A 25,831-nucleotide genomic window follows, 5' to 3' on the forward strand; every position below is an offset into this window, starting at 1 on the left:
TGAAATGAATAAGAGGCGCAGTAACAATTAATTAATTGTACAATTTCATAACATGACTACCAAGGTGCATTGAATAAAAATAATCAAAGATGCATTGAATAAAATCAAGTACTCACTGCTTCAATGCCTTCAGAGCTCCCATTTCTACCAAAAGAGGATGCAGTGATGTATAATGTGAACAGACATGAAGTGCTGAAGCCACAGAATGCTATCAAAGTGAGAAAATAAGTTACATTAATTTTTTTTTAAACAACCTTTTCTTCAGTACAGAAGATATAGTTAACAAATGCAAATACATATGCCAATATAAAAAATCTTATCATTGTATAACTAAAATTTGGGTGACTTCATCTGGGGACAACTATGCAAACTGAACAGAAAAAACAACGATAAATGGTTTTCTGTTTCTGTGAAGATCAACATATCACCATACTGCATAATATTCTATTAATACAATATATATATGGTGATACTGCATGCAATATTAATAGAGTATTATGGTTATATAAAACATTTAAATACCATTAAAATTTAATTTTTTTACAGAATTATAAAATGTATGCATAGTGCACATTGATCCATTGACTTATTATCAGTAGTTTGTTTGTTTGTTATTTGGTTTTTAGGAGCATTAGCAACTAAGGCCATATTGCTCTGGGATATGCAGTGGTCATTCCCTGACCTTTCCGCATCCTCCGTATTTGGTGGTGACGGGCTCGAACCCCAGTCTAATCAAGAAGCGTGTGCTACGCACTGCTGCTCCTTCCCACCTGGCTACGGAGGCGCCCCTTAATATCAGTAGCAGTGGCATACGATATAAGAATACAAAATTATACAGTATTAGCCAAAAAAAATTTTTTTAAATTTTGACCTATCTATTCCCTCGAATTGTTTGTCTGTTTGTATAGTTCTTCCTTGAATTTATTTAAGCTATCGACTTCCACAATGACAGAGGGAGGTTTGTTCCAGTAATCAACCACTCGCTGGGTAAAAGCAAATTTCTGCATATCTATTCTGCAATCGTCTTTCCTCAATTTAAAGTTATGCCCCCTCAAGTGCATAATCTGAACAAGAGGAAGAATACCATCTACACTGAGTTTGCTCAAACTATTCAGTGCCTTAAACATCTCAATCAGATTATCTCACAGGTGCCTAGTCTCCAGACACTGCAATTTGCAGAACTGAAGCCTTTTTTTTTTTAATTGAAAAAATTCAATAATTTTTTTTGAATCCCTGAGTCAATAGCAGGGATTCAAAAAGAGTGAAAATTTTGAAAAATTACATCCAACATAATAGCAGTGTTTTCCCAGCACAAAAGCTCAAATACCTTGTTATGAGAGGTTTACCAAAATTCTCTAACCATGTTAGAGCGAAACCGTGTTCTATAAGTACTGTGTTGTACAAGGATTGCTGCAATTTATCAATTGCATTAGAGAAAAACCATGTTGTAGAAGTACTGTGTTATACGGGGGTTGCTTGTACCTTTATCAAAATCACTGATAAATACAGAAAACAACAATGGGCCCAATACCAAATGGGCCCAATACTCTTGGGGAACTCCACTAATAACATTAGTCAAAGAAGAACAGTGTCCATTGATTACCAATCTCTGTCTTCTCCCACTCAACCATCCCTCGATCCATAGCAGCAACTTGCCCTTAATGCCACACTGCTACAATTTGTACAGCAGTCTTTTATGTGTAACAGTATCAAAAGCATTCCTAAAAACCAAATATATGATATCAAAATTATTTTTTGTATCCAGTTGTTGTGACCAGATCATAGTATCCAATAAAACTGGTCAGCAAGATTCCCCCTTAACAAACCCATGCTGCATCTGAACTATAACTGAAGTCCTGTCTACATCATCCTGTATTACTTCTTTAAACAGCGACTCCATTTTTTTCCCAGGAACAGAAGTTAAACTAACATGTCTGTAATTATTCGTATCACCCTTTGATTCCCCTTTGTGAATTGGGGATACATTTACACAGCTTCAGTCCGTGTGAATCTTCCCTGAATCCAAGGAGGGTCTCATAATTATGGCTAATTGTTTGCTTACTTCCTTTGCTACCTCACTTAATATAATATGCTTACTTCCTTTTCTGCCTCTCTTAATATAACTGGATAGATCCCATCCACCCCACATGCCTTTCTTACGTTTAACTTCAACAATTTCTCTTCCACTTTCCAGTCAGTTATCACAAAATCATTTAGCTCCCATTTAGAGTTGGATAAATTCCTAGCCTCCACTTCCCTGCAGAATTCTGCATGTGTGAATATAGATGCAAAATACTCATTCAGTTTCTCAGCTACCTGAGCAGGATCACTAGTAGTCAAACCAGTGATGTGAAGAGGGCCAATCTGATTCATCCATTTCCTTTTAGAATTTACATAAGTAAAGAAGTCTTTGCTGTTTTTCTTTGCATCCTTTGCCAAAGATTTCTTGTAATCTGCCTTTGCTTGCCTAATCTCCTTTGTGACTTGATTACAGAGTTGCTTATATCTACCATAGGCTTCTGTGTCACCTGATAATCTATATGTACTGCATGCATTTTTTCCCCTCTGCCAAGAGTCTCATTATTTCATTTGATATCCACTTAGGCCTAAGCCTTGAACAATATTTCTTAGTTGGTAGAAAAAAAACTAGTAGCTTCCCATTTAGAATTTACTGACATCATCATCAGTTGGTTCCATTGTATAGAATTTAAAACTGTTTGAGACCACTGTAGTCACCTTTAGGAAAGTTAAAACCCTTCACTTTACCCCTGATGGTAGTTACATCTTTAAGTAAATTCTATATCGATACAATTGATCACTGCCACCTAGTGGTTCCTTTATCTGCAGATTCTTAATGTAAGAATAATCATTACTGATAATCAGATCAGGAGTATTACTCCCTCTGTTTACTTCTCGAACATGCTGTTGCTGTAGACAATCATCCCATAAATCCACAAAAGTCTTGCTAGTCAGCAAGTGACCAATCCACAAGTTCTTCTTAATATCTAGAAACTTAAAATCTCCCATTATAAGACATTCTGATTTACTGGCCCACTATTTCTCTGTACAGTTTTTCATTGTACTCATCAGAGTCATTAGGCTTATAACACACTCCTCTCATTTTTGCTTCCGAAGTGCTCATGTCATACCAAACTGACTCAACATTGCACTGGCCACTTATGTCAACTGGAAGCACTGCTTTAGATTTTGTGTTTCTTACTTACCAGCATAACACCCTCCTCTCTTCCTATCCTGTCTGTCCTTTCTGTGCACACTGTACTCCCCATACTCTAATTCTACATTTCTTATACAGTGGATTACGGTTATTTGGGCCACCAGTTAATCGGGGCAGCCGTTTATTTGGGGCAAATCTTAAAAAACAGAACCAAATCAAGAAAATAGCCAGGATTTACTTCGCTTAATTGGGACAAAATGCCGTTTAATCGGGGCAGAAGACTGAAGATTACCCTACGATTGTCCCCAACTGTACCACGTAGTTCGGCTGAATTTCTAGAGGTCACAACCATAAAACAATAAAAACAATTAGCAATCACCTGTTTATTGGGCTTTTGTGTTAGTGAAATCTATCATAAACTGATAGTAAACTCGATCTTATTGAATTTGCGATAATACCGACAGCTGGAATTCTGTGGGTTATTATGGTGAAATGTGTTCACACTTCTATGGAATCTTCAATCATATAAAAAAAAATAATTTTCAGGCTCCTCTTTTCATTCCTATTTTTAAAGCTTCATAATTTGTTACTCCGTTCTCACTTGCACGTATCGTGTTACTTGCAATTTGTGCGTGCGCGTGTGTGTGTGTGTGTGTGTGTGTGTGTGTGTGTGTGTGTGTGCACGCGCGCACGCGGTGTTCTTTGTTATTGATTGCTTATCTTTTTACTGTTTTAAATATTAACCCCCACCCACAAATGACATTGAACAGAAATGTCAACTAGTTTAGTTAGTATGTACATATTACAGTAAGTATTAATTATTCCGATTATAACGTATATTCTTCCGAATTTCACGTATCATTTAATTTTTTAATTGGTAAGGTAATAAAGGGTAAATTTGTACTTAATATATCTTTACTTTTATAGCCTATGGATAATATTCCTCCTATTTTTGCTAATTAGAATTGCTGTTTAATATAATTAAAATTCAATTCACAAATGTGATCACAATGACCGGCGCTTATTACACATTGTATAGTGAACGGTACTTTACAATTGTGACTCCATCACAACGTGATTTGATTGAACAGTGAACCAATTGTAAAGGGGGGGGGAGTACATTGTATTTTTAACTATTTACGTGAAACTTTGGTTAATTGGGGCAGCCGCTTAATCGGGACAAAATGCACTAATCCTGATGTGTCCCAAATAACCGGAATCGACTGTATATATGTATGTGACACTACGTCTCTGATATTCCAACAATGTCTACATTTGATGTCTTGACCGGCACTTCAAATTTATTTATTATGCTCCTAGTATTGGTGTACATGCAAATATACATGCACCTGTTCTTAATCTTAATTACCGTAACATAGCTTGCGTATTTACTTGTTCCATGATGACTCAGTCCTTGAAATCCTTGGCACCTTGCTTTCCAGGCTACTTTCTCATTCCAATAGAAGCATTGCAACAATCACTTTCACCTCTGCCTGCGGCTATTGCTGATTTATAATTCTATGTATCCCCTCACCCCAAGCTAGTAATTTTCTGACCCATTCAACAGTGCCTCAAAAGCTCTAACAAGCACACACTACACTGAGAAAAATCCTATCCCATGGGCCTTGCATGATCTTTCCAGGTCTGAACTGATTGACAAGGCTCTCATCATATACTCCATCCTATCATGTCTGGGCAGAAGTGCAGACAATGTCAAACTTAACCCTAACTTCTGACTTTTTTTTCAACATTGACCTGTACTCACTGACAACACTGACCATCAACATGCACAACACTATCACCTTTTATACTATTATAAGATGATATCTGCTCTATAACATCATCAACTTTATTCCTGGCAGACATACCCTAGTTCTATTTCACCTATCCTTTTTGCACAATACATTTCCCATTTCCCTAACAATGGAGTCACCAATAACAACTAGCTCCTGTGGGTCAGCCCATTCTGCCTTGGGGTTATCACCGTGTTGCCTGATAAGCAAGTGCAAGTTTTGGCAACAGCACTTACCTTGGTAAGAGTTAGAGTAATTCTATGGTAAAACTTATGAGGATATGAATCTTTAGATTTGAAGTTAATTGGCTGATTATTGTGTTTCCCTTTCAGGACCCAGGAACTCTGGGGAGTAAAAATATGTTGGAGGGACAGTAGAAAAAATTTCCAAAAGCACCAGCTATTGCAGTTGGGGCTTCAAAAAGAATCCATTATGTTCCAGGACTGATGAAAAAATGCTGCGTGTTAGGTCAGAATGGGTAAGTGTCTCCAATTTTGCTAAACATGATAGGCAGACTTGTATGCTGAAAGCTACAAGGATTAACTCAACACAAAGTCTGCAAGACTCTGTGGGGTAATTTTTTAATCATTGTGGTCCACCTTGTAGGTAGAAAGAATTTATTTTGTAGAGATGATATTCATTTGAAAAAAAGGTGGAAAGTGTCTGCAATTCTGCCCAGACACGATAGGAGGGAGTATATGATGAGAGCCCTGTCGATCAATTCAGCCCTAGAAAGATTGTGCAAGGCTCAAGGGGTAGAATTTTTTTCAGCCTGGTCTGTACTTGTTAACAGGAGAGACTGCTTCTACAGGGATGGGATACACTTAAATAGAAAGGGTGCACGAATGTTTGCTGATGCTATTGAGGCAGTGTTAGGTGGGTCGGAAAACTGCTAGATTGGGGGGATACAAGGACTAATAGATTAACAGTAACCACTGGCAGAGGTGAAAGCGATTCTTGCACTGCTTCTATTGGAATGAGCAGCAGCTTGGAAAATAAGATGCAGGATATTTCAGAGACTGCTGGGAATCATTGGGGTTCAAGTAAACACATGGGTTGTGTTAGGGTAGCTAAGAAAAAGAACAGGTGCATGTATACTTGCGTGTACACCAATGCTAGGAGTTTAGTAAATAAATTTGATGAATTTGAGGTATTGCTCAAAACATCAAAGGCAGATATTGTGGGGATTTCAGAGACGTGGTGTCACACAGATATAAGGAATGCAGAACTGGAATTTAGGGAGTACAATGTCTACAGAAAGGATAGACAGGATAGGAAGGGAGGAGGGGTTATGCTATTAGTTAAGAAATACATAAAATCCAAGGAAGTGAAGCCAGTTGACATTGCTGGACAGTGCAGTGTCGAGTCAGTTTGGTGTGACGTAAGCATTGGGAGATCAAAATTGAGAGTAGGAGTGTGCTATAGGCACACTCCGATGAGTATAATAAGAAACTCTGATGAGTATAATAAGAAACTGTATGGGGAAATACAGTGGGCCAGTAAATCAGAGAGTCTTATAATGGGGGATTTTAATTTCCCAGATATTGACTGGAATTTGGGAGCTGGTTACTCACACACTAGCAAGGCTTTTGTGGATTTATTGGATGATTGTTTTCTACATCAGCATGCTCGGGAGGCAACTAGAGGAAGAAATACTCTTGATTTGATTCTCAGTAGGGATTCTTCATGCATTAAGAATCTGCAGGTAAATTAACCACTAGGTGGCAGTGATCACAGTGTGCTGAAGTGGGATTTACTCTAAGAGGTAACTACACTAGGGGTAAAGGGAAGGGTTATTGCTTTCGTAAAGGCGACTACGATGGACTGAGACAGTATTTAAATTCTATACAGTGGGACCAATTGATGATGTTACCAACAGTAAATTCAAAATGGGAAGAATTCAAAGAACTTATCTTGGAAGCTACTAGACTTTACATACCAACTAAGAAATATTGTTCAAGGTTTAGGCCTAAGTGGATGTCAGATGAACTAATGAGACATATGACAGAGAAGAAAATTACATGGGATACATACAAATTAACAGGTGACACAGAAGCCTATGATAGATACAAGTTGATCTGTAACCAAGTTACAAAGGAGGTTAGGCAGGCGAAGGCAGATTACGAGAAATCTTTGGCAAGGGATACAAAGAAAACCAGCAAAGAGTTCTTTACTTATGTAAACTCTAGAAGGAAGGGGATGAATCAGATTGGTCCACTTGATATCAATGGGTCAACTGTTGATGATCCTGCTCAGGTAGCTAACAAACTGAATGAATATTTTGAATCGACATTCACACATGAGGAGTTATTCAGAGAGGGTAATGCCAGCGGTGTATTCAACTCTGGCAGTAAGCTAGTGAATCTTGTAATAACTGATAGTAAAGTGGAGGAGAAATTGTTGAAGATAAATACAAGAAAGGCACATGGGGTGGATGAGATCTATCCAGTTATATTAAAGGAGGCAGCAAAGGAAGTAAGCAAACCCTTAGCCATAATTATGAGAGCTTCCTTGGACTCAGGGGAAGTACCCATGGATTGGAGATGTGCAAATGTGACCCCAATTCACAAAGGAGGATCAAAGGGCAACACAAGTAATTATAGACCTGTTAGTTTAACTTCTGTTCCTGGAAAATTAATGGAGGCACTGGTTAAAGAAGCACTGCAGGATCATCTAGACAAGACTTCAGTTATAGCTCAGACACAGCATGGTTTTGTTAAGGGGAAGTCTTGCCTGACCAATTTGATGGGATACTATGGTGCAGTCACAAAAGAACTGGATGCAGGGAATAACTTTGATATTATATACTTGGATCTTAGAAAGGCTTTTGATACTGTTGCACATGGAAGACTGCTGCATAAATTGGAGCAGTGTGGCATTGGAGGCAAATTGCTGCTATGGATAAAGGGGTGGTTGAGGGGGAGAAGACAGAGAGTGGTAATCAATGGACACTGCTCATCGTGGACTAATGTTATTAGTGGAGTCCCTCAGGGTTCAGTATTGGGTCCATTATTGTTTTCTGTATTTATAAATGATATTGATGATGGAATATCAAGCTTAATGTCCAAGTTTGCAGATGATATGAAGGTTGGCAGGGTTGTCAAGGACACTACTGACACTATGCTACTGCAACAGGATCTGGAAAGGTTGAGCAGATGGGCTGAGAGGTGGCAAATGAAGTTTAACATTGAAAAATGTAAAGTACTGCATATGGGAAACAGCAACCCCAGAGCAACATATCAACTCTGTGGTACTACACTGACAGTGGTAGAGAATGAAAGGGACCTGGGGGTGGTAGTGCAGGCAGATATGAAGTTTTCTGAGCAGTGCAGATGGGCTGCAAGAGTAGCTCATGATGTATTGTCGATGATATATAGGAATTTTTCTAGCAGGGATAAGGAGGTGATTATTCCCTTGTATAAGGCAATGGTCAGGCCACACCTAGAGTATGTATACAGGTCTGGAGGCCTCATTTCAAGAGGGATGTAGAGATGCTGGAACGAGTACAGAGAAGGGCAACAAGATTAGTGAATGGAACGAAGGGGTGCTCTTACGAAGAAAGGCTTAAGTTTTGCAAATTACAGTGTCTGGGGACTAGGTACCAGCGAGGTGATCTGATAGAGGTGTATAAAGCCTTGAATGGTTTGAGCATGCTCAATGCTGATGAGATTCTTCCTCTTGCTCAGAATAATCACCTGAGAGGGCATAAATTCAAATTGAGAAAAGACAGATGTAGGATAGATGTGAGGAAATTTGCCTTTAGCCAGTGGGTGGTTGGTTGGTGGAATAGACTTCCATCCCTTGTCGTGGAAGTTGATAGCTTAAATAAGTTTAAGGCTCAGCTGGACAGGTATTTCGAACGAACAGAGGGGTGAAGTGGAAATGGTTATTTTTTATTTATTTATTTATTTATTATTATTATTATTTATTTTTTTTTTTTTGGCTGATGCTGCATAAGCTTGCTTTCTTGCATCAAATGACTCTACTAATGCTAATGCTAATGGATTTTTGCCAGTATCATTGAAGATACTACCTTAAGGTATCCTCAATGATATTTCAAGAAAACTTCTAGTTGGTGTGTGTGTGGGGGGGGGGGGGATTGTAATTTAGATCTGCATTTATCTAATGATATTGGTGAAAGTAATTTTTGCACTCACCTCAAGAATTCTTGATTGTTGCCACAACATCCGATATTGGCAAGATGTTCTGAGGGCAGCAATGTTGTAAATGAGTGGGATCAGAAAGATAGGAAAACAAGCCTAAATAACTTTAACAGGTGTGTCAGGGTAGTAAACTAGAGAACTTTTTTTTTTTTTATGAAAACCCCAAACATGAGAGGTATTAGAACCTATAGTACTTAGTACCGTGCTTGGGTTGGCAGATGAATGAATAAACGAGGAAGATGAAAAGTTGGTTGTGTCAGTTTGAAGTTGGACAGTAAATGGACGTTGGCTGGTGGCGGCACACTTTCGGACAGTTTTGAAAGAGAGAGCGGGGAATTATAGAAGCCAAATCAGAAGAACAGTATCTGTAGAAAAGGCACGCAGCAGAAACAGTACGTCTATGAGACAGCGAGTGGAGAGATTATGTTAGAGAGGAGTTATTAATTAACCAAACTGCCCTCTTCTGAATGGAATCTAGATGCCTCAGAGAGGTTTTGGGGGCACCTCCCAAGATGTGGGAACAATATTCCATGGTAGGGCGGATTTACGATTTGTACAGAGTGAACAGCTGTTTGGAAGAAACGTAACGCCGAAAACAAAAAAGAAAACCAAGTTTTTTAGATGCAGAGGAAGCAATATTTGAAATGTGTTTGTGCCAAGAGAGATTAGAAGTCAGGGTAATCCCCAAAAGAGATATATTGTTTCGCCTAGAAATCGGAGTGTCACCAAAGATAAGCATAGAAGCAGAAGAATCCTTTTTTGCGAGATATAACACAAGACTGAGTTTTAGAAGGATTGAAATCAATTGAGTTTTCTTTGCCCCACTGCAGAATTACCTGGAGATCGGCATTTAAGGAATTGGTAGCGGATATTCGAGAAGTTGAAGCTGATTGAGCAGGGCAAAGTTTCTCAAAATAGAAAGTGGAATGCAATGTGCTATCATCGGCAAAACTATGGATAGGATTTCTAGTCAATGGAAGAAGGTCATTAAATACAAGAGGAAAAGAGTGGGGGAAAGAACTGAATCTTGGGGGACACCAGCATTAGTGGAGAAGTTAGAAGACAGAGAGTGGGGTGCCTCCGTAACCAGTTGGGTAGGAGCAGCAGTGCGTAGCACACGCTTCTTGATCAGACCAGGGTTCAAGTTCTTGACCACCAAATACGGAAAGGTCAGGGAATGACCACCACATATCCCCGGAGCAATATGGCCTTAATTGCTAATGCTCCTAAAAACCAAATAACAGAGAACCATCTACCATCACCCTCAGTGAGCGATCAGAGAGAAAACTAGATAACCAATTACAAAAAACAGTTGGCAAACCATAAGATGGAAGCTTGTTCAGATGACCTTTATGCCAAACACAATCAAAAGCCTTTGAGATGTCAAGAGCAACTGCTTGTGTTTCACCAAACTTTCCCACTGAATTGTCCATAAATGAGTAACATAAGCGAGAATATCACCAGTGGATATTCTCGGAATATCCACTGACGGAGATCGGCTGGATATGAGCAAATTTCCAAGCAGAAGGAAAAACACCTTTGGAATAAGAAAGTGAAAAAAAGGCAGCAAAGAACAGGTTTTGAGAACAAGTGGAGAAATACCATCAGGACCTGGAGCTTTCTTTGCATCAAGATTCGTCAAAATCCTTCTGACATCCTTTTGACGGAAGGCCACAGGAGGCATCGAATGGAGCGTGTTGGGAATGGTGGGAGGTGTTTTAAAAGATAGTTAATACACGAGTTGGAAGAAAAATGGGATGCTAGCAGGTCAGCTTTATCCTTGGCTGAGGTGACAACAGAACCATCTGGTTTTGACAGAGGTAGGAAAAAGTTGCGGCCAATAGCTTTGGCAAGAGACCAGAATGCTCGGCTACCATTAGAGCAAGAAGCAAGTTTTCTACTCTTAATGTGTTCAAAATCTAGTTTGGACTGATTAATAACTGCTTTACAATTGTTGTGAGCTTTGGTGTAGGCAGAAAATGAAGACTTGGAAACAAGCCAATTACAATATGCAATGTTCTTCTCTTGAACAGCCTTAGCACATTTATTGGAAACCAAGGTTTAAGATAAAGAACGAGATTTTAGAGTGGAGTGTGGGATAAAGGATTTCATTCGTACAAGAATAATTTCACTGACACATATCCTAGCAAACACTGACATTAGATGTTTTGAAACAGTAATCCAACGAAGGAAAAGAAGAAAAGAAATCTCGCAGGTCATTCCAATTTGCATTTTTTGTAATGCCAAACAATACGAGGTTGGGAATAGCCATGAGATAATGGCTCCATTGGAGAAGAGACAATCATCAAGTTGTGATCTGAGGTGCCTAAAGGACCTCTCACTTCGACCATGTACTTAGAAGGGTTGTTTGTGAGAAAAAGATCAAGAGTGTTGGCTGTATGGTTAGGATTGTCCAGTATCCTTGTAGGTAAATGAACAATCCATGCAAGGTCATTAGTAATTGCAAAAGCCTCAGCATCTCGCCCAGCTGGGTCGGTAACTAGAAAACAGAAGCCAGCTGGAGTAGTGAACATTAAAATCATCAAGAAAAATTACCTCATTGTTAGGAAAATTGGACTGGAGAAAGTCAAGTTGCAAAGAGAGGAAGTCAAAGAGCTCCAAGTGATTAGTGGAGTTGGGAGAACGGTAGAGACAACAGATGAATTTGACACAATGAGGTAGAGAGATTTTAAGCCAGAGAAGATCAAAAAGAGGAGATTCGAAATTACCAAGTCTCTGACAGGGAATATTGGAACAGACATATGCACAAGTACCACTTTTGAGGTGAAAGGTATCATACACCAAATAATTTGGGCAACTGAGATGAGCAGTAGTTGAATCAACCGATAACTGAGATTCTGTCAGAAAAAGTACATGGGGTTTGGCAGACTGAAGTGGAAATGAACGTCGTTGAGATTAGAATTAAAACCATGTATATTTGTGAAATGAAGTAGGAAGTGTTTGGGAGGTTTATATCTTTTTGCAGATAAAATTACTGTATTAGTTTGACAATTCATGGAGTATTCAAAGTAAACAAAAAAAGTGGGGGTGGAGACATGCTGTATGAAGTAATAAAATTTTTAGATATGGTGTACACACGGTAAGAATATACCCACATCCTTGATATAACGCGGGCTCAACAATGCTCCCCGTATACACACTACTCAGACTTCCTCCGGTCACTATCTGGCAGAGTAGAGGTAGCAAGATTATAAACTAACTGATTTGGAAGCCTTCTAAAGAGTTACCAATAGGGTCAGTCCGGTGTACTAACAAGCAGCCGGCCTGCAAACGTTTTAGAGCTGTACCCTCGAAATGTAAGGAAGATTGGATCTCACCATGATGTTCATGATAACCTCAAAAGTCAAGTCATACGGCATGATGGAAGAGGTGGGAGAGGGTTGACTGGAACTTAGCTCTGGAGACTAAACTTGGGTTCCACCACTTCAAGCCTCCAATAAGCAAAGTGGTGGTATTTCACTGGTTGATGAGAGTCATCTACCACCTAGTATTGCCTGGTAACCCAGAGGGGGCGACATTCCTCCATGTGGTGCGAGTGCCACGCCTCGACCCCTGCTTACGTTGGTTCACACCTGGGTGGTGACCCACAGTGTGCTTGTGCATGGAGGTTATACCCAGGATTACTAAACGTCCCAGCGTTGTGAAGGTGCAAGCAGAGGATTTGGCTGTCACAGACAGTCTGGACTTCACCGAAATTGACAACATTCCTGACACTGCTATAGACTTAACTCTGTCTATAGCAATGTCAGGAATGTTGCCAATAAAATGGATGAATTTGAACTCCTTGTTAGGACAACTTATGTTGACATAATAGGGTTAACAGAAATGTGCTGCTACCTGGAAATTGGTGATGACGAGTTCCACTACGGTATGTATAATGTATTTAAGAAAGATAGGGAAGATATAAGGGGTAGAGGGATCATGCTTCTTATCAAAAGCAGCGCAGCCTGAGCACAAAAAGAGTTTTGGCTGAGTCCGAAGTTACATCTGATAGCACCAAATCTGTGTGGTACAAGTTAGTTGAAAGCAATGGTATAATGAAAGTGGGAGTAATCTACAGACCTAGACCAGAAAATTATATATAAGCAGGCAAGCATGAATGTCTTATTATGGGTGACTTCAATCTGCTCCAGATTGATTGGATTAAGTGGGAGGGGAAACTCACCTTTGGGAAAATTTTTCTAAATAAACAAGATGATTATTTTTACCAGCATGTCAGAGGTAATACTAGGGGTGAGAATATTCTTGACCTCATCACTACTCATGAATTAGCTGATATCACAAGACTTAAAATACAGGAAACATTGGTAGGTAGTGATCACAGTCATCAGTTGAAAGATGAAGAAAAAAGTTGCAGTAGTTAAAGGAAAAGACACGGATTTCAATTTCAGAAGAGAGGACTTCGACAGTTTACGGAGGTTTTTTTTTTTTTTTTTCGTTAGTTGTTGGCGCATCAGCTTCTGTGGTCATATTGCACCTACCAAAGTTTTTGCATTTTACTGTGATCCAAGCCCGAGGCGGGATTCAAATCCGCGACCTTCTGGGTTGCCAGACAGGCACTTTACTCACCTGGCTAGCCCGGTTGGCTACAGTTTAAGGTGCTATATGGTATCTATTAATTGGGCAGATTGCAAAGTGAAGGTGAATACACTTGAATTATGGAATACCTTTAAAGAAAAAAAATCACATAAGCGTACATACTGTTTAAGAAATATTGGATAAGTACTGAATTAGCATTAGTAGAGGCATTTGATGCAAAAAAGCAAGCTTATGCAGCATCAGCCAAAAAAAATAAAAAAATAAATAAAAAATAACCACTTCCGCTTCATCCCTCTGTTTGTTCAAAATAACTGTCCAGCTGAGCCTTAAACTTATTTAGGCTATCAACTTCCACAACAGGGATGGAAGTCTGTTCCACCAACCAACGACCCGCTGGCTAAAGGCAAATTTTCACACGTCTATCCTACATCTGTCTTTCCTCAATTTGAATTTATGGCCTCTCAGGTGATTATTCTGAGCAAGAGGAAGAATCCCATCAGCATTGAGCATGCTCAAACCATTCAAGGCTTTATACACCTCTATCAGATCACCTCGCTGGTGCCTAGTCTCCAGACACTGTAATTTGCAAAACTTAAGCCTTTCTTCGTAAGAGCACCCCTTTGTTCCATTCACTAATCTTGTTGCTCTTCTCTGTACTCGTTCCAGCAGCTCTACATCCTTCTTGAAATGAGGCCTCCAGGCCTGTATATAGTACTCTAGGTGTGGCCTGACCATTGCCTTATACAAGGGAATAATCACCTCCTTATCCCTGCTAGAAAAATTCCTATATATCATTGACAATACACCATGAGCTACTCTTGCAGCCCGTCTGCACTGCTCAGAGAACTTCATATCTGCCTGCACAACCACCCCCAGGTCCCTTTCATTCTCTACCACTGTCAGTGTAGTACCACAGAGTTGATACGTTGCTCTGGGGTTGCTGTTTCCCATATATGAATGTAGGACTGACCAGTCAAAATAGAGCAGAAAGAGAAAGCATTGGATAGTTACAGAGCAATTAAAAGACTGAAGCTCACATCTACAAGTTGATTTTAATAGTACCACAGGTAAGGTCAGAGAGACCAAGGCTGCATATGATAAAGCGCTGTTTAAAAGAGCAAAGAATGTGGACAAAGAATTTTTCACATTAGCATTAGCAGAGGCATACGATGTGAGAAAGCAAGCTTATGCAGCATCAGCCAAAAAAAAAAAAAACATTACACCCATCCATATTCACTCCAAATGGTTGTCCAGCTCAGCCTTAAATTTATTTAAGCTATCAACTTCCACAACAAGAGATGGAAGTCTGTTCCAGCAATCAACTACCCGCTGGCTAAAGGCAAATGAGAGTAGGAATGTGTTATAGGCCTACTGACTCTGATGAGTACAACAAACAATTGTGCAGAGAAATAAAGTGGAGGGTAAATCAGAATGTGTTGTAATATTTTAACTTTCCAGATATTAACTGGAACTTGTGGGGTGGTCACTCGCATGCTAGTAAGACCTTTATGGATTTATTGGAGGATTGTTGTCATTGTTATTTGGTTTTTAGGAGCATTAGCAACTAAGACCATATTGCTCTGGGGATATGCGGTAGTCATTCTCTGACCTTTCCGCATCCTCCATATTTGGTGGCTCACGGGCTGGAACCTCGGTCTAATCAAGAAGCGTGTGCTATGCACTGCTGCTCCTGTCCATGGAGGCGCCTTTACTGGAGGATTGTTTTCATCAGCAACATGTTAGAGGGCCAACCAAAGGGGGTAAAACTCGACCTAATTATCAGCAGTGATGACGCATGCATCAGGAATTTGTAGATAACGGAACGACTAGGCAACAGTGATCAGTCTGCTGATGTGGGATTTACTTAAAGATGTAACTACCATCAAGGGTAAAGGGAGGGGGCCAACCAAAGGGGGTAAAACTCGACCTAATTATCAGCAGTGATGACGCATGCATCAGGAATTTGTAGATAACGGAACGACTAGGCAACAGTGATCAGTCTGCTGATGTGGGATTTACTTAAAGATGTAACTACCATCAAGGGTAAAGGGAGGGGTTTTTGTTTTTGTAAAGGTGACTACAGTGGCCTTAAGCAGTTTTTGACTTCTATACAGTGGGATCAACTGATGATGTTAAAAACAGTGAATTATAAATGGGAGGCCTTCAGGGAGAATTAATCTTGGAAGCTAATAGGCTTTTAGCATTAGCAGAGGCATATGATGCAAGAAAGCAAGCTTATGCAGCATCATTGGAGCGGTATGGCATTAAGGGCAAGCTGCTGCAATGGATAAAGGGATGATTGAATGGGAGACTGCAGAAAGTGATAATAAATGGAGACTGCTCTACGTGGACTAATGTTATCAGTGGAGTCCCCAGGGTTAGTGCTGGGCCCAGTGTTGTTTTGTGTATTTATTAATGATATCGATGAAGGTGTATCAGGCTTAATGTCCAAGTTTGCAGATGATAATGGCAATGTTGTTATGATAGTAAAGACAGTATGCTACTGCAATAGGATCTAGAAAACTTAGGTAGATGGGCTGAGAAGTGGCAACTGAAGTTTAATATTGGCAAATGCGAAGTAGTGCATATGGGTAGCAGTAACCCAAGAGAAACGTACCAACTGTGTGGTACTACAGTTAGGGAAGTGGAGAATGAAAAAGACCTGGGAGTAATTGTGCAGTTGGATATGAAGTTCTCTGAGAAGTGCAGACGGGCTGCCAGAGTAGGTCATGGAGTTTTGTCAATGATATATAGGAATTTTCCGAGCAGAGATAAGGTGATTATACCTTTGTATAAGGCAATGGTGAGGCCACACAGTACTGCTTACAGGTCTGGAGGCCTCATTTTAGGAAGGATGCAGAGTTGCTAGAATGAGTACAGAGAAGGACAACAAGATTGGTGAGAGGAACAAAGGGGTGCGCTCACGAAGAAAGACTTATGTTCTGCAAGTTGCACCATCTGGAGACTAGGCACCTGCGAGGTGATCTGACTGAGGTGTACAAGGGCTTGATTGGTTTGAGCAGACTCAATGCTGATGGGATACTTCCACTTGATGAGATTAAGAACCTGAGAGGGCACAGATTCAAATTTAGAAAAGATAGTTGTAGAATAGATATGTGGAAGTTTGCCTTTAGCGGGTAGTTGATTGCTGGAACAAACTTCCATATCTGTTGTTGTGGAAGTTGATAGCTTAAATAAATTTAAGGCTGAACTAGACAAACATTTGGAGTAACTGGATAGGTGAAATGGGAAGGGGTTTTTTTTTTTTTTTTTTGGCTAATGCTAATCAGCTTTCTAAACTTTTCCATTTTAAAATAGATTAAACTTAGCCTACAAAAATAGTACAGTTTTCATGTCTTATAGAAATACTAGCTACAAAACCAGTTCACTTAAGATGTTTTTAATACATCTAATATACATACTTTCTTACCTTAATAACTTTATTATCCTGAGATGCTAAGAATATCAGTACATGGAGGCCTCCAGCTTCTATCATCTGAAGAAAATATAATAAAATTAATATTGCATAACAAAACATCTTCAATTAGAATAATCACCATTACTGGGATAGTTCAGGAAAGCGCTATTGGCAGATACCAATAGTGATGGGAATTAAATATACAGCTGCATATCCACAGGTAAGCTATGGAAATGCACTAATGTTTCCTATATTTGTAGGAAACATTAGAAAAACACACACACACACACACACACCCCCACACCATAACGCATTAAAATATACAGACTGGTCCACTGGTATGAAATTTATCCTTGATGTTTTGCACATAATTAAAATATCAACTGTCAGTACCAATGCATTATTGATAACAATGCATAAATATGTGAATAAAAATGTTTGTCCGCATGTTTCTGGTGAAACAGTGATATATGCTAGTTCATTCTCACAATTCAGCTATTCTAGTGTCCCTAGCAGGGGTGGTTCGTCCATAGGCACTGCAGCACCCGCAGCTATTTAAATCTAGATATACAGTGAACGGAGTTATATTAAATTTTGTGAAGAACAATGCAACTCAATGAATATTTTTATTAACAGGACCCGCATATAGTATGCATATCCTCTATTTCCAGTAATCACTTCAACAATAAACGAATAAAAATATTGAAATCGTTTCCAACTTTGAAGTTTAATTAACCATAGGCCTTGCTGTGCACGTTACACAGGCAGTTACACATTTTGCATTCCAGTGAATATCTGGCAGTTTGTTGCCATTGGCAACTTGCCAATATACATTTTTTATAGGTGAAACGAATCAAAGTCACTGTAAAGCATACAATGCAGATTTCATCGTTGACCATGATGGGTGTGTAGCCACAATGTTGGTGTCTTTTTGTTATTAGCCCAAATTCCCATTAAGTAACTAAATAATATCAGTGTTAAGTCAATACTCAACATTCAAAAGTGTAATTATATGATTACAGCTTAATTGAGAATTGAGCTTGAACTTGGTAAGTTGAAGTTATATTATGACGTGATGTATAAATAAAACATTATTTCTATGACACATGATTTTGTGAAATTTGATTTGATCATGGCCTCCATGCTTTCCCATGAAGTAAGTCGTCTGACAGTGAATAAACTTCAGCAACTTAGTTTTCCACAATTATCTCTCCAAGAAAAAAATGTGATTAAAAAAGAAGGCCGCCCCACACCAAAGATTCAAATTTCTCAGTGGGGAATAAGTAATAATAAGAAATATATTTGCAGTTTTAAAACTGAATGGTACCAAAGGAAAAGTTGGCTTTGTGGTCGTGTAGTTAAAAATGCATTGTTTTGTTTTCCATGTTTACTTTTCAGAGGTAACTTAATGTGGACAAAAAGTGGCTTTACAAACATAAACAGAATGAAAGAAAAAAACTCTAAAACATGAGTTCGAAGAAACATATTGATAATGCGATTTCACTATTGCTTTTAGGAAGTGTAAATATTAAAGAACAGCTTAGTGAGGCCTGCAGACTTTCGATCTGCAAACATAGCAGAAAAGTTATCAAGAATCGTGAGGTATTATCTAAAATAATAGAGTGGGTTAAATTTTGCAGACAGTTTGAAATTCTTTTACGTGGACATGACGAAAAAGACGATTCTAAAAATCCAGGAGTATTCAGAGGATTAATAAATTTCACCTGTACATTAGATTCCAATTTAAAGAACCATTTAGAAAGTAATGCAGCATTTAAAGGCATATCAAAAACTAGTCAGAATGATATTCTTGACTGTTTGCTGCAAATATGCCAGGATGAAATAAAAAGAGAAATTAGAGAAGCTTCATTCATAGCTGGCATGGCCAATGACACAACAGATGTTTCAGAACATATACAAATGGTAATTGTTCTGAGATATGAACTGAATGGAGACATTTTTCAGCGTTTTTGGGTTTTTTTTTCACTCCAGAAAACCAAATGGCAGACAGAATATCGAAGTGCATTCTAGATCAGTTAGACATAATCCTCGAAGAAAATACTCAAAAATTGGTTGCTCAGGCATTTGATGGTGCAAGTGTGATGAAAGTAAAGAAAGGAGAAGTTCAGGCTAAAATAAAAGTGTACAAAAATGCACATTTTATTCACTGCTATGCACACCAACTGAATCTGATGATGAGAAATGCAGCAAGTAGCACTCGAGATTCAAAAATATTCTTTTCAACCCTCATGTCGACACCAGCATTTTTCTTGAGATGACCACAGCGTCTCTCTGTTCTCAGAAAGCATATGGACAGCAGTCTTGCCTGACCTTCCCCTACAAGTTGGAACTTCAATATATGCACCATGAACAGCGTTTATGAAAATTTTAAATCCTTAAAGTGCATGGGGGAACTACAAGCAACAGCAAAAGCAGATAAGATAATTTCAGAAGAAACTGAAATTTTCACATCTTGAGTAATGAAAAATTCGAGATCTGGTTAGAACTTTTTCATCAGATAATGCCTCACGTGGAAGTTATTTATAATCAAATGCAATCTTGAGAAACTGAGACAGTTAAAATACACGAATGTATAGGAAACTTTAAGAATGCCATTCTAAAAATCAGGAATTCAATGTACTGTGAAAATCCTTCAAAAACACTCATGATTGAAAGCGAAGGAAGTATGCGACTATATAAGTGTTGACATAGGTGAGAGATATTCTTTTACAAAGCAATTAATTGCTACTAAATCGTTTAACATGGAAAACTTTGTTATTTTTCATACGAAAATGCCCATGGAAGAGGTACAGGAGACTACTGTGGCATATCCCATGATTGAAAGAGAAAAACTGCTTATGGAATTACAAGTTTTCTATAGCAGACATGATATAAACAATTATTGCAAATTAACTGACTTGCTGAAATTTATCTCAGAAAATAATCTAACCGAAGTTCTTAGTGAACTTACAAAACCCATAAAAGTTCTTTTTACCATTCCAATGACTACTTCAGAGCCCGAACGCTGCCATTCGACATTAAAATGAATAAAAACATTTTTAAGGAGCACTATGAATTAGGAAAGGTTAAATGCATTAGCATTAGTAGAGGCATACAATGCAAGAAAGCAAGCTTCAGCAGCATCAGCCAAAAAAAACAAGACAAAACCCGCTTACTTTTCACCCATCCATTCGTTCCAAATACCAGTCCAGCTCAGCCTTAAATTTATTTAGGCTATCAACTTCCATAACAAAAGATGGAAGTCTGTAACACCAATCAACTACTCGCTGGCAAAAGGCAAATTTCCGCACATCTATCCTACAACTGTCTTTCCTCAATTTGAATTTATGCCCTCTCAAGTGATTATTCTCAGCAAGAGGCAGAATCCCATCAGCACTGAGCATGCTGAAACCATTCAAGTCCTTATACACCTCTATCAGATCACCTTGCAGGCGACTAGTCTCCAGATGCTCCAACTTGCAAAACCTAAGCCTTTCTTCATGAGCACACCTCTTTGTTCCGCTTGCTAGGCTTGTTGCCCTTCTCTGTACTCGTTCCAACAGTTAAAATGAGGCCTTCAGACCTCCACTCAAGGAGTGGCCTGACCATTGCCTTATACAAGGCAATGATAATCACTCCCTTATCCCTGCTAGAACATTTCCTGTATATCATTGACAAGACACCATGAGCTACACTTGCAGACAGTCAATAGCATTAGTAGAGGCATTTGATGCAAGAAAGCAAGCTTATGCAGCATCAGCCAAAAAAAAATAATAATAAAGTAAAAAAAAAAAATTAAAAATTAAAAAAAGCAGTCTACACTGCTCAGAAAAATTTATATCTGTCTGCACAATTACCCCCAGGTCCTTTTCATTCTTTACCACTGCCAGTGTAGTACCACACAGTTGATACATTACTCTGGGATTACTGCTTCCCATATGTAGTACTTTATATCTGTCAATGTTAAACTTCATTTGCTACCTCTCAGCCCATTTGCTCAACTTTTCTAGATCCTGTTGCAGCAGCGTACTGTCATTAGTGTCTTTAACAACCCTGCCAACTTTTGTATCGTCTGCAAACTTGGACATTAAGCTTGATATACCATCATCAATATCATTTAGAAACCCTGTGTTGTTGTTGTTGTTGTTTGTTTGGTTATTTTTAGGGGCATTAGCAACTAAGGCCATATTGCTCCGGGATATGCGGTATTCATTCCCTAAATGAACTTTCCGCATCCTCCGTATTTGGTGGTGACAGGCTCGAACCCCGGTCTAATCAAGAAGCGTGTGCTACGCACTGCTGCTCCTTCCCACCTGGCTACGGAGGCGCATAAACCCTGTGGGACTCCGCTAATAACATTAGTCCACGATGAGCAGTGACCACTGATTATCACTGTCTTCTCCCACTCAACCATCCCTTTATCCATAGCAGCAATTTGCCTCCAATGCCACACTGCTCCAGTTTGTTCAGCAGTCTTCCATGTGCAACAGCATCAAAAGCCTTTCTAAGATCCAAATATATGATATCAAAGTTATTCCCTGCATCCAGTTCCTTTGTGACCACATCATCATATCCAATGAAATTGGTCAGGCAAGACTTTCCCTTAACAAAACCATGCTGTGTCCGAGCTATAACTGAAGTCTCGTCTATATGAACCTTCTTTTACCAGTGCCTACATTAATTTTCCTGGAACAGAAGTTAAGCTAAGAGGTCTTTAATTCTATAATTACTTGTGTCACCCTTTGATCCTCCTTTGTGAATTTGTGTCACATCTGCATATCTCCAGTCCATGGGTACCTCCCCTGAGTCCAACGAAGCTCTCATAATTATGGCTAAGGGTTTGCTTACTTCCTTTGCTGCCTCCTTTAATATAACTGGATAAATCCAATCCACCCCAGGTGCCTTTTTTATGTTTATCTTCAACAATTTCTCCTCCACTTTCCTCTCAGTTATTACAAAATCATCTAGCTCACTGCCAGAGTTCAATTCACCTCTGGTATTCCCCTCCCTAAATAACCTCTCATTTGTGAATGTAGATGCAAAATACTCATTTAGTTTGTTAGCTAACTGAGCATGATCATCAACAGTTGAACCATCAATATCCAGTGGACCAATCTGATTCATCCCTTTCCTTCTAAAGTTTACATAGGTAAGAACTCTTTGTTGTTTTCCTTTGCATCCTTTTCCAAAGATTTCTCATAATCTGCCTTTGCCTGCCTAATCTCCTTTGTGACTTGGTTACAGACCAGCTTATATGTATTATAAGTTTGCATGTCACCCATTAATTTATATGTATCCCATGCATTTTTCTTCTCTGCCACATGTTTCATTAGTTCATCTGACATCCATTTAGGCTTAAACCTTGAACAATATATTTCTTAGTTGGTATGTAAAGTCTAGTAGCTTCCAAGATTAATTCTTTGAATGCTTCCCATTTTGAATTTGCTCTTGGTAACATCATCAGTTGGTCCCACCGTATAGAATTTAAATACTGTCTCAGTCCATCGTAGTCGCCTTTACGAAAGCAAAAACCCTTCCCTTTACCCCTGATGGTAGTTACCTCTTTGAGTAAATCCCACTTCAGTGCACTGTGATCACTGCCACCTAGTGGTTCCTTTACCTGCAGATTCTTAATGCATGAAGAATCACTACTGATAATCAAATCAAGAATATTACTCCCTCTAGTTGCCTCCCAAACATGCTGATGTAGAAAACAATCATCCAATAAATCCACAAAAGCCTTGCTAGTGTGTGAGTGACCAGCCCCGAAATTCCAGTCAATATCTGGGAAAATCCCCCATTATAAGACTCAGAGTCATTAGGCCTATAGCACACTCCTACTCTCAATTTTGATCTCCCAATGCTTATGTCACACCAAACTGACTCGACAGTGCACTGTCCGGCGATGTTGACTGGCTTCACTTCCTTGGATTTTATGTGTTTCTTAACTAATAGCATAACCTCTCCTCCCTTCCTGTCCTGTCTATCCTTTCTGTACACATTGTACTCCCCAAATTCCACTTCTGCATTCCCTATATCTGTGTGACTCCAAGTCTCTAATATCCCAACAATATCTGCCTTTGATGTTTTGAGCAATACCTCAAATTTATTACCAAACTCCTAGTATTAGTGTATACGCAAGTATACATGCACCTGTTCCTATTCTTAGCTACCCTAACACAACCCTTGTGTTTACTTGTACCGCAATGACTCCTAGCAGTCTCTGAAATACCCTGCATTTTGTTTTCCAGGCTGCTGCTCATTTCAATAGAAGCAGTGCAAGATTCACTTTCACCTCTGTCGGTGGTTACTGTTAATCTATTAGTACTTGTATCCCTCCAAGCTTGCAGTTTTCCAATCCACCGAACACTGCCTCGATAGCATCAGCAAATATTCTTGCACTCTTTCCATTTAAGTGTATCCCATCCCTGTAGAAGCAGTCTCTCCTGTTAACAAGTACAGAACAGGTTGAAAAAAATTCTACCCCTTGAGTCTTGCACAATCCTTCCTGGGCCAAATTGATCGATAAGGCTCTCATCATATACTCCCTCCTATCATGTCTGGGCAGAATTGCAGACACTTTCAAATTCAACCCGAACTCACGCCTTTTTTTCAATAGTGACATGTACTTGTTAAGGAATTCCACCCGTCTCCTACTTTTAATATCATTAGTGACAATGTGTACAACAATATCACCTTTTGTGCCCTTAAAAGATGATATCCGCTCTACAACGTAATCAATCTTTGCCCCTGGTAGACATACCCTGGTCCTGTTCCACACCATGTTCCCTGTTTCCCTGACAATAGAGTCACCAACAACTACTAGTTCCTGTGGGACCAATTCTTTAGAGTTCTCTACAAGTAAAAAGTCTAGTGGTGTGAGGATGAGGGATCTGAATGGATACCCACTCCACATTGTTCCCATCTTACAGGTAAACAAGCATTCAGAAAATCTCTCCAATATCTTAATGGCATTTAATTACATTATTAAATATTTCCTTATATATGTTACTGAAAAAGCATAAAATCTGATAAAAAAGTCTAGGATTTACCAATTTGCCTTGGTAACAGTCCAAATTTTGGGCTTTTGTCAAAGTGTTTTTGTAAAAAGTCCAAAATATTAATATATTTCACTTATTTTTGGTATATACTGTTCTGATACACTAAATTATAGTATTTAACAGTATACAGGCACCCCCCTCATATAACACGGTACTTCTACAACACAGCTTTGCTCTAACATGATTGATAAACTGCAGCAATCCTTGCACAACACGGTACTTATATAACATGGTTTCACCCTAACAGAATTAGAGAATTGCAACTAACCTCACATAACACAGTATTATTGAGCTTTGAAACATAGACTTGAAAATGGAATTCTGAAACATTATGAAATGTTGTGCTAGTTTATCAAGTTATAAGATACATTGTAATTTATTTATTTTTTATTATTATTAGCCATGTGGTGCAAGGAAGCCTGAGGCTTATGCTGCATCAGCCAAATCCCGAGATACCCTGAGAGAGTGAGAAGTAGAAAGCAATCATCAAGAAAGAGAAGAATGATGATATCCAGCTCAGGATCCTGGCTCGGCTCTGCCAAGCCCATACTCACTAGATGTGAGACATTTAATCTGTTTACTTGAAAACAAAAGTGATAATTTGGCTCAGTACTTCCACACAGTGAAGTTCTTAAAATGATAATTAAATTTTCATCCATCCTCTGTATAGTCACAGTGATTAGAGAAGTTTAAAACTTTGTTGTTGTCTTATTACAGGATATAAACTAATGTAACTGTTAACAATGAACTACTCATTCTTATAGCAGTGTGAAAGGTTCATTCTTGCAAATGTGCATGTCTGCATCCATATACATTACCCCAGACCACAGTCAACCCTTAAAAATAGCTAATAATCATTACAAGCAGCTTTAAGTGAAATTTTAAAACTCTGCGAACATAATAAATTTCAAAATTTGTATCTGACTTACCTTTACAAGTGATCCCACATTATCTGCCATTTTAGAAAGCCCATCAGCTGCATCTTGCACTTGACTCTAACCAAAAAAAGTATCTCAGTTAAAAAGTGCATAATTACAGAATATGAATCTGTTATCAATAATATTTGATATATTGCACTCTCTCCTCAGAAGAGCTCCCTTACTTTCTGAAAAATTTCAATTTCTAACAGATATGCAGCTCTCGACACATTAAGATAATTTCCTTTTAAAATGAATATTTATTTTAAAACTGAAAGGTACAAAGAAATTATATATACTGAAATAGTACTAAAATAATTACCATGTTATCTGAATAGGATTTTGATATCAGCAGTGCAAGATGACAACAGTTGGTGCAAATTCTTTGAGGCTCACATGATCCAAATTGTGGCATAGGAACCTGAATTTAAGAACAAACTTATTAAACACATATTTAAAGAAACAAATAGAAGTGGGTATCAATAAGTTCGTACCATGACCTAAATGTGAAGATGCCATTTTTAATATAAGTTGTCTACATATTCAATAACTAACATGTGAAATTTCATTCCTGTAGGCGATACACCCGAGGAAGGATGCTATGGTTGACAAAGCAGAATATCGAGCAGTAATCAAGTTCCTGCATTTGCAGGACAAGAAAAGCACAGGAAATTGATGAAGTAATGAAATCTGTGTATGGGCAGAATTGTCCATTCTATGACACTGTAAAAAAGTGGAAACGGG

At 38.7% G+C, this 25,831-nt stretch overlaps 1 protein-coding gene across 3 annotated transcripts in view; it reads right to left on the reverse strand.

Annotated features, from left to right (window-relative positions):
- Nucleotides 1–25,831, reverse strand: part of LOC150083773 (uncharacterized) — a 158,132-nt gene that overhangs the window by 111,181 nt on the left and 21,120 nt on the right. For all 3 annotated transcript variants that reach the window (XM_090377479.1, XM_090377481.1, XM_090377480.1), the window contains 4 exons: nucleotides 25,410–25,508; nucleotides 25,100–25,165; nucleotides 17,122–17,187; nucleotides 117–208 (listed from right to left, as the gene is read on the reverse strand). In XM_090377479.1, the coding sequence (XP_090233605.1) occupies nucleotides 117–208; nucleotides 17,122–17,187; nucleotides 25,100–25,165; nucleotides 25,410–25,508 (323 nt within the window). The remainder of the gene's footprint in view (nucleotides 1–116; nucleotides 209–17,121; nucleotides 17,188–25,099; nucleotides 25,166–25,409; nucleotides 25,509–25,831) is intronic.

This window comes from Mastigoproctus giganteus, chromosome 7, assembly GCF_048544385.1.
Source record: "Mastigoproctus giganteus isolate SK-2022 chromosome 7, ASM4854438v1, whole genome shotgun sequence".
NCBI lineage: Eukaryota > Metazoa > Arthropoda > Arachnida > Uropygi > Thelyphonidae > Mastigoproctus > Mastigoproctus giganteus.